At 36.7% G+C, this 10,661-nt stretch overlaps 1 protein-coding gene across 1 annotated transcript; it reads left to right on the top strand.

Moving 5' to 3' along the window:
• Nucleotides 1–1,430: 1,430 nt before the first annotated feature.
• LOC105039117 (pyruvate dehydrogenase E1 component subunit alpha-1, mitochondrial) lies at nucleotides 1,431–9,887 on the top strand. The gene is made up of 8 exons (XM_010915122.4): nucleotides 1,431–2,185; nucleotides 2,283–2,362; nucleotides 6,779–6,856; nucleotides 8,034–8,129; nucleotides 8,222–8,293; nucleotides 8,449–8,502; nucleotides 8,609–8,674; nucleotides 9,558–9,887. The coding sequence occupies exons 1-8, from the start codon at nucleotides 1,477–1,479 to the stop codon at nucleotides 9,600–9,602; spliced, it is 1,200 nt and encodes a 399-aa protein (XP_010913424.1). The 5' UTR covers nucleotides 1,431–1,476; the 3' UTR covers nucleotides 9,603–9,887.
• Nucleotides 9,888–10,661: the final 774 nt, after the last annotated feature.

Genomic DNA, 10,661 nt, shown 5'->3' with positions numbered 1-10,661 from the left:
CCTGACAGTGATTAGTGGTGAAAGGGTATAAACAAACAGTTTTATTTAAGGGCGGATTAAGTTTTATGCTGATCTACCCGGCTTTACCTGGGTGCCGCATGTACCCCTCTAGAATAAAAAAAGGGGTTATCCTATAATTAATTATCTAGTTTCCAATCAAGGTCTAAAGTATCGAAATGATTAATATATAATGACATGAGGGAGAAAGAGTGGATGGTAACCTGATATGATTCCTTGAGAGACCTGCATTCCAGGATCTCATGTCAAAGGCCGCGTGTACTTCTCCCCCCCCCCCCCAAAAAAAAGCCGCGTGTACAATGGCCATTTAGAACTTTAGATACAGTGAACAAGAGAGAGAGAGAGATTTTAGGTTTTAATGGTGTTACACTCAAATCAAAACAATTTTTAGCCATCAGTTTTGAACTATTCAAGCAATTTCCAAATTCAGTGACTGCATACATGGAAGAATATCCTGAAATATTCATGAAAAAAGAGAGACTGTCCTAAAATTTATGGAGGACCATTGGTCTATCCACCATCTTAGAGCCACTATGTTGACCTACTGCTCATCCCATCTCAATTGCAATTTTAAAATTTTAGATATAGTTATTGTTAGGCTTGAGTCCAGGATGAAAAAATGTGGAAGACATATTAGGTCGACAGTCTCCTGAAAACATCCTCCAATATGATAAAACAGGTTTAATATTGATTTAAATAGCCCTAAGTAGGAATTCTTCTTGACTACCTATAAAACCAATTCCAAATAACCAGGAATAAATCTTGGAGATTGTGCTTATGATCATTATAAAGCAAATTTAATTTTAAAAAGAGAAGCTGATTAGGTTTGCAAATTGAGAAAAGGATGGGTAAAACAGTGCTTTATCATTTCAATAAATAGCAGAAAATAGAATGGAATGCCGATTCCTGATATATCAGCTTAGGCCAAGAATAATTATGGATCAAGAAGTCTTACAGCATGAAACCAAGATTATGTCTTGTTACCCTACTGATATTAGTAAATATTACCAGGATGATCGTTTAAACAAAGGCAACTACAAAGCAAAAACATCTACATTTAGACTTAAAATTTATTGATGTAATGTCCAATATAATCATGAGAGGAGGAAAACAGATTATCCTATCTTATCCTCTATTGGCCTGATATTATTTATATACATTAAATTAGCAATAAAATTAGTCCTGAATTAGTCATCCTGCTTTCCAACAAAACCTACATGAAGTATTGAACTGCCATAATAAATATGAGATGGCTTCTCACCAAGGGGTGGGGTCCAAGCTCTTGTACCAGCAAAACGCCACTCCTCGCCATTTGATAGGATCACACCCATTCTAGTTCCTTGGCTTACACGTGCTACATATCCAGAAGGCGGTAAAAGTAGCGGTGCTCCTTTTATTTACCTTCCTCTTCTCAGTTCTTCCCCACCCCCTCCCGAACCGTCTCGCACCGTAGTAATCATGGCCGTCAGCCGCCTCGCCTCCTCCTCCTCCTCCCTCTCCAAGCTCCTCCTCCGCCCTCTCCCCGCCCCGCCCTTCTCCCGCTCCTTCTCCGCCATCGCCTCCGACGACGACGGGACGGTCCTCACCATCGAGACGAGCGTCCCCTTCACCGGCCACAAGATCGATCCCCCCTCCCGTTCCGTCGACACCACCAGGAACGAGCTCCTCTCGTTCTTCCACGACATGTCCGTGATGCGCCGCATGGAGATCGCCGCCGACTCCCTCTACAAGGCCAAGCTCATCCGCGGCTTCTGCCACCTCTACGACGGCCAGGAGGCCGTCGCCATCGGTATGGAGGCTGCTATCACCAAGCGCGACTCTATCATCACCGCCTACCGGGACCACTGCACCTTCCTTGGCCGCGGCGGCACCCTCGTCGAGGTCTTCTCCGAGCTCATGGGGCGCCGCTCCGGCTGCTCCAAGGGCAAGGGCGGCTCCATGCACTTCTACAAGAAGGAGGCCGGCTTCTACGGCGGCCACGGCATCGTCGGTGCCCAGATTCCTCTCGGCTGCGGCCTGGCCTTTGCCCAGAAGTACTCCAAGGACGAGACCGTAACCTTTGCCCTCTATGGCGATGGGGCTGCAAACCAGGGGCAGCTCTTCGAGGCCCTCAACATGTCCGCGCTGTGGGATTTGCCAGTTATCTTGGTGTGCGAGAACAATCATTGTGAGTGGTGCAAACAACTAGATCATATATTCGAGTCAGTCTTTTGTCAGTTGCGATGCCCATTGGCTTCTGATTGTGGGTTTTATATTTTATCCAGATGGAATGGGGACTGCCGAATGGAGGGCGTCGAAGAGCCCTGCGTATTACAAGCGTGGTGACTATGTTCCTGGTCTGAAGGTTAGGAAGGAAAATTTAAGTTTTTTTTTTTTTTTCTGTCCTATTTCCATCCGAAAGTTATTGCATCTAATGTTTACCTGGATTTCAGGACAGGTTATTGTTTCTGTTCCGGTTTATACCCTCATCGTGCTAATCTTATTCTTTTAGTAGTATCTTTGAATTTTATTCACATATCCATCATTCATTTCTATCTAAATATGTTGTGTTGGTCAGTGGAAAATCTTGTTCAAGTTGCTATGGCAGGTGACGAGTCATTTTGGTGCTTCTGCTGAAGCTTTCTGTTGTTTTCAATATCATCTAGCACATATAATTAAGAGGGGTCATTGTGAGTTCCTGTTGCAAATTGGGGATTGACTATGAAGAATAACAGTAGGGATGAAATAAGAAGAGCACAATGTTGTTCACAAGGGCTATCAATTCAAAATTGACAGTTGCTCGAGGTTTGAAAATGACCAGGAAGGGAATGATAGATAGAAGAGAATGGCTGATGGAGAAGATGGGCAAATGGTTATGCGAGGTGATTGGGTTTACCCTAGTTGCTAATACCTGAACTTTGCTAGCATGCTTAAAGGTTACATAATAGAGAGCTGGCTTGCCTTGTGGTGAAAATTGTTGTAGTCTAAGGTTGAGGCATGGTAGAGATTCTCGCTTGCTGCAGCGTCAAGCTCAGCTGTCATGCTACTGTCCATACTAGTTTGGCTATTTTCTAGCTATGACTTTTCTCCTGCTTTGGTGTCAAGGATGTGGGTTAAGCTATGGTCCATACTGGTTTAGGTGTTCTTTGGCTATGATTTTTCTCCTGCTTGGGTGTTGCAATCATGTATGCTATAAGCTCTTCACTGATTATTGAAGTGCAATAAAAATGTCTTTATCCAATGAGTCTATTAGATGAGGGTTGATTTCATCCGGACCGACAACCATTGCATTTGACATTTTATTGCCATGTACAACTGTTTCTTTGTAAGTGGTCTACTAGTAATCTCACAAATTTATCAGTAAAGATTTGTCCGGCCATGCTCTTTCACTCTGCGCTGCGAAAACTCTTAGGACTCGTTTGGTTCATGGGAAGTGGAAGGGGGAAGAGGCAGTTTTTGGGAAGTAGAGAGGCGGCCTCTTATTTGATTGAAGTTTTAAGAGAAGAGAAAATAGAAAAAACTCTTTCGATGGGAAGATACTTTCCATATTTTATGAGAAGTGAAAATCTATGGGAGAGGTGGGTTTTGGGACTTCTCACTGGATGAAGATTGATAGTACATTTTTTTTTCAAAAATTTTCTTTTAACATCTATGGCTAAAATTTTGCAAAATATCAATGGATGGTCATGATGATAGTGATTTTATAAATATGTGATTGTAGAGCATACAAATTCTCAAAAAATATCATTTAAATATTATCTTTATTAATATAATATTATATTAATATTATCCTAATATTTTTATGAATATAATATAATGTTTATATTAATATTAATATTATAATATAATATTATTTTAATATTTATACTATTATAATATTAATATCAATATAGTATTTAACTATTTATATCAATATATCAATATTTACATTAATATAATATTATATTTGTATCTATATTAATAAATTTATTATATTAAAATATTAATATAATATTAATATAAATTAGTATTATATTAATACAATAAATTATTATGATCTAATGTTATATTATAATATATTAATATTATATTTATGTTAATATAAATATAATATTATTATTTATATAAGTTTAGGAGCAAAATTGTGTAGTCTTATATCTATTAAGGGTATAATAGATATTCTACACAATTTTTCAAGAAAATGGATGTTCAACTAAACATAAGTCATTCTGCAATAAGTTACTTTTCTATGATTAACCAAACATATAAAAATTTTATTCCTTGAAAATAACCTTCTGGAAATAACTTCTCAGGAAATAACTTTTTGGGAAGAAAAATTTTTCCCGCGAACCAAACGAGTCCTTAGTTTATGAGTTGTCATGAGTTTGAAGGAGCTATTGGATTCATCGAAAGTCATACTAACTATGTGTATATACTCTGATAGTCATGTATATTGTGTATTGCGTCAATTATGAAAGGGCCATGGCTGTTGTATTAGCATATTTCGTGTCACGTGCTGAATCTAGCATTCGGGTTGGATACGTGATGGCTGCACATTCCTTAGGATAAGGACCTAAAGAATATGCAAGGCCTTAAAATTTATTACAATCTCAAAATCCATAAATTATAATGATCTAATAACAATTAGCAAAATTTGTACCATAACAAATTCAGTTCTTTTAATCATCCGATCAGAAATTAATAACGCTCTATCTATTCATCCGTTCATCCACGAATCGAAATCATAGCCAATCATGAATATCCTGCAACTCTGAAAAGAAAGAAAAAGAGGAGGGTTATGAGCTTTAGAACCCAGTAAGAATCCCGCACTCACTCATATAAGAATATAATTTAAAAATAACAAATAAATATTATCAAAGAGACAACATAAATCACGAAAGTTTATGTCAAGTATCCAGTATAACTGAGTATCGATATTTACAAAAATATGCATCATATACCATCGTGTATCCATCTTGTTCAAAACTGATATATATTACATATATATCATTAAGTAAAATTCTTTTTTCTTAATTGTGATTTCATATCTTATCATCTATATTTCATTAACATGATTGGATCAATCAACAATTATTTTTAGGATTTTGAACTAATCATGGCCACACTCTAGCCCATGACTGGCAAACTCAAATACCACATTTCTGTCTGTGGTGGGGCTATTCTTAGTATCATGTTTCTACCTGTGGTAAGGCTATTTTCAGTACCATGTTCTTGCCCATGGTGGGGTTATCCTCAGTACCATGTTCCATGTCCGTGGCGGGGCTATTCCTAGTGCCATTTTCTGTCCATGACGGACTATTCTCAGTATCATATTTTTGCTCTTAATGAGGCTATTTGCAATTTAACATGGCTAGTCCAAACATTTCTTTCTTGATCATCAATTTATTAAATCTCAATTATGTCAGAAAAAATATCATATCATATTATGTTCTTTTCAAAATTCTCAATAGTCGGTATCATAACCCAAACCATTTGAAAAACCATTGGTATTTGATATAAACATATGATACCAAATATATAAATAATCATGTCATCAATCATAAAACAAATATCAACCAGAAGAAACCAAAAATCATATAGTGCAAAAATAAATATATATATCGGTGTTCATGTTCAAGAATCTTTACCTCTACCGGTGATTGATTCAAATATAGTAATTGATGAACTCTTCGATCTATGAACTCGGAAACTAGATGTTTCGCTTGTTACCTTCTTGAGTAGCCACTTTCTTTTCTATATAATCAGGATCAAATATAAAAATCATATGCGATTAAAGATGGAGGAATTACGGAAAAACACCTAAACATCGGAAGTCCAAGTTACCTAAGTACTTGGACCCTTTATTGGTCCATAAGATTCCTAGAGAGAGAAATCCATGAAGATATAGAAGGAATCTAGAGAGAGAAAGTGGGGAGAGAAGGTGGAGAGAGGAGAGAGGGAAGAGAGAGTCTAGCTGAATGAACAATTTTGATGCCATTTATATAAAATGTTTGGCTTAAGTGTAAATAAATAATAATACACAAACAAATACATACACAGAAACATTCATATGATCTTATGTATATATGTATGCATGCAAAATTTTGTTTGAGAAAGTGTAGCTATGCTTTATTACAACATTTTATATCTGTATATCAAGGAAGTACCCTTTTTCCAGAATTCTTGTACAAGGTGCCTAGATCTACTATTCATGCTTTTTTGTTTTCACTTTTACTTTCCTAAATTTTCACTTTTAACCAAAACCAATAATCCCATAGTTTGGCAGTTTGATAGTTGAAGTCTCTTCATTTTTTTCCCTTTAAAAAACCTTGTTTTGAGTAATTAAAAAAAAAAAATCCATGTAAACAACAAAGATATATATGAAGACCTGGAATGCTTATGCTTATGGCTGTCTATTATATTAAAAATATTGAAGTAGCCAATTATGTATGCTTTTGTGGAAAACATTACAATAAATTAATAAGTTGATGCATGCTTTTAGGATCCTGTTAATATTTCACTTTTTCTAAGAAGATAAAGCAGATTGTTTCAGCAATTACTTTTTTGCATTTCTTGCGCATGATAAGGGCTGGTTTGATCAGAGCAAGCACAATTTGTTTGCAATTTAGTTGTATATGAAAATATAGTCTTGTCTTTGGTAGTGTGGTGTGTTTCTGACTCCCTGAGCAGATTCAGAAGAGTACAAATTGGCTATGAATTGCACGTTGTAAATAGTGATTCTTAATTATCAGTTACTTGTTAGTGATGTTCATCATAATTCTTTTTTTTTTTCCTAAAACAGGTTGATGGAATGGATGTTCTCGCTGTGAAGCAGGCATGCAAATTTGCCAAGGAACACGCTCTGAAGAATGGACCCATTGTGAGTGTCTAAGCAGCCTTTAGGTTTATTCATGCTTCATTTTTCCTTCTGTTTGCATTGCTGCTCATTTATATGTGGAATAACAACTTGACTGTTGCATGTGTTCCTATTATTCCTAAGGTACTAGCATACTTGATTTTGGGCTGAACTAGTATGCCAAAAATAATGAGTTGACCGCCACAAATTAAAGTCATCCAAAAAAAAAGGACTACCACAAAAACAGTTACATGAAGATCTTTGATGCATAAGTAGGGCACTTTTGACTTGTATCTGGATCAGATTTTCCGGCTTGTTAAGATGCATCAACTGATCTGCTAATTTAGTTTTTTATTTTAAATAATAAAACATAATTTGATTATCTTGAAGAGGCGACATTTAGTTTTAACCATGTAATATTCATGTATCAGGTTATAGCCTTTTAATGTAAACTTGAGTTTACTTGTTTCTTGAGGAAACTTAAGTTTGCTTGCGACACTTGAAAAAATGAAAAGAAAAGAATGGAAGCATAAAAATGATGATTTAGATATTGTTAAAAAGAAATGTCAGATAATATGTACTCCTAAATTTGTTAATTGAATGTTGATAAGATGCCAACAATTATTATTTTTTAAACTAGTTAATGTCACAATTCTGATACCTAATCCATTTATAATATTATTAAAATTGCATATCTTGCTAAGAATATCACTTTGACAATTTCCTGATGTCACTGGCTGAAACATAGATTCTAGGGCTAACTAAATACTTGTAGTTTTTGACAGATTCCTCTTGCTGACCTCTTTACATTGGGGATATAATTGTTTAACCTGCTACACTTTGTTAATTCTCAAATATCTTGTATCAGTGATGTCAATTGATTTGTTTTATAATCCTCCTCTTATCAATATCAATATTTTGCTTTCAATATAGATTTCTACCAAGTTGCGAACCTTGACCTGCCTAATGCTATTGTTCTCACATTTCTTAGATGCTTGGTTATGTTTTGTTTCTTTGGAGCTTCTCTTTTGTATTTTGGTCAGAAAATTAAATGATCACTCTTGCTGGGTATTCAAAACAGTTGCATATTTGATTTCTTGTTTTCTAGAATTACTGCATAAGTTGCTCTCAGTTCTTCATCAGATGAGGAAATCAGTTAGCACTCTGATATATATTTTTTGTTCTAATGATTGTTCTTCAGATTCTTGAAATGGATACCTACAGGTACCATGGGCATTCTATGTCTGATCCTGGGAGCACCTACCGTACTCGCGATGAGATCAGTGGCGTAAGACAGGTTGGTTGATTGCAAGCAGTAACTAGTAATTGTTATATTCATAGAAATTCACTTTTAAGAAGTCTAATTTTGGTATGTCATAAAATTGACAGGAGCGTGATCCAATAGAAAGGGTCAGAAAGTTGATTTTAACCTATGAGATATCATCTGCCTCTGAACTTAAGGTATTATTGGTCAATAGAATTAGTTCCATGTGGTTCCAAAATCAATTAAAACTGCATCTTTCGCTGAAGGATAACCTAGCACTGAAATTATCTGCACTATTGTGACATGTGAGTTCCTTCAGACATATTTTGTCTGATCGCTTTATTATCTGTAGGACATTGAGAAAGGAATCAGAAAAGAAGTAGATGAAGCCATCAGACAAGCGAAGGTTAATTCTGCACTGGGATTTATTATTTTCAACATTTCTTCATGTCTTGCTCTTTAAGCTCATCATGCTTATGTTCGTCACAAGTTTTCTCGTTCACCATGTGCAGGAAAGCCCGATGCCTGATCCATCTGAGCTCTTTACAAATGTTTACGTAAAAGGTTTTGGTGTTGAGGTAAATGAATTTCCACAAATTCTCTGTTCATCCTTTTTGTACTTTTGCCCTTAAAAGAAAATCTTTTAATTCTGTCTTCATTCTCATTGTCCTTTTCTACTTTTTTCCTTAAAAGGGAAATCTTTTGAAGCAGTATTTGATAATTCCTGTGTGTGTGTGCGCTCTAGCCTTCATGTTTGTCATGGAGGCTTGAATTTATTCTGAAGTATATTAGAAAAATAGTGGGTCAACTGTGTTAATAGTTTAGGTATATGTCTGATACTGCGAAGAATGAATCTGTGCATCCAAGCACCCCCACCTAGTTAGATATACATTTCTGATTCTGCGAAGAATGAATCCGTGGATCCAAGCACCCACCTAGCTGCCTAGGCTGTTAAATCATGATGATTTTCAAGCCTTCATGTTTGTCATGGAGGCCCAACTTTGTACTGAAGTATATTAGAAGAACAGTAGGCCAATTCTACTAATAGCTCAGATCTCATGTCATTGTATATACGTTCAGTCTCGCTGAGAATGGATCTGTGCGTCCAAGCACCCACCTAGCTGCCAGGCTGTTAAGCGGCTCCCTGTCTTGGGCTACCTAGGCAGTCTGACAGCTTCATGGAAAACATAAGCTATCTGGTTCTTCCTTGTGTGAGATTCTAGACCATCCGCTTGTGGTCCTCGCAGTTTGTATTAGTACATAGATGAACTAGTGCGAGCCTTTTCCTGCAAGTTGACTTCCTACACCAAGCTTGTTATGCGGTCAGTATGATTGGCAGCTTGGAGGTTTTCCTCCTAGGCTGACTATGTATGAGGTAGTGGGTTAGGAGGAACATTGATTGGTGCGATATGCAAAGAACTATTCGTACATTATGATCAAACTGAACTTGTTTTGTTTCAGGCGTTTGGTGCAGATAGGAAGGAGGTGAAAGCTGTTCTTCCATGAAGCACTGTAAGAACATTCATTGAACACTCTGTACTTCTGCGAGGAGATGACTCACTGATGTTCAGAAAAAAGATAAAGGTGAATGGTTTAGATCTGTTAAATCTGTGTTCTGCACCATTCAAATTTCTATAGAAAAACTCCTCTTTAAATGTGCCGGCTCTGTTTTGTATATCAATAAGACCACTAAATTTTGTTTGTTAGAGGCCATCACTACCAAAGACATGGACCACATGGTGTGCTCTAATTTATGGTGATAAAAATTGGCAGCATTGTATAATTCTTACATTTTCGAGGCATGCCTGAAAATTTTTATTCGGCAGAGACTGATCCATGCTTTTGGAGATGTCTCTGAAGAACTCCGCTGATATCAGTCCCATCTCACTTATTTGTAGTATAAGCTAGGATAGAGACGTGCATGGCATGTGTAAATCATAAAAATAGTTATTAAAAATGACAATCTACCATCAAACATAAAAATAATGATTTGTAAAGAAATTTATTTTATGTATCTTTGACTCATGAAAAAATCAATATTTTTAAATAATTTATGAAATCAAGTAAATGTAAAGAATGCAGTGAATGGGAGTGAGCTCGATTCAATTCAATGTGTGTATTCCAAGAAGCTGGTGTTGGCCATGAGTAATCGGGCCTTTCCCGCGTTTAGCATAAATAGGCAATACATGTATAATTTGTGGTGCTTGCTGCGAGCATCTGGTTTGATGTCTCGGAACCTGCATTATATTGAGCAATGCAGGTGGTGCCTTGTATTTAGCAATCTTGGTCGTGGTGCCACCTCATCACATTTTCACCACTGCCACGCAAGGTGGTGGTTATCCGTGTATTTCAATATAAATCCTTGCAGTTTGTCATTGTTAACACGTGCAACCATGCCCAGGCCTCAGCTTTCAAGATCGGTTCGATGGCAAACATAGCTTAGGCTTCGCGTATTGGAATGCTTGTGCCGATTATTCCGAGAGGAGAGGACCCTCGGTGGCGATATATATTGCAGGTAGAAAAATAGCCGGTGCATGCTCATGTGCAAAGGACAAATCCAACAAA

The sequence above is a fragment of the Elaeis guineensis genome, chromosome 1, assembly GCF_000442705.2.
Source record: "Elaeis guineensis isolate ETL-2024a chromosome 1, EG11, whole genome shotgun sequence".
Lineage (NCBI taxonomy): Eukaryota > Viridiplantae > Streptophyta > Magnoliopsida > Arecales > Arecaceae > Elaeis > Elaeis guineensis.
Note: the sequence above shows the minus strand (reverse complement) of the source record. Positions and strands in the feature narration are given on the sequence as shown.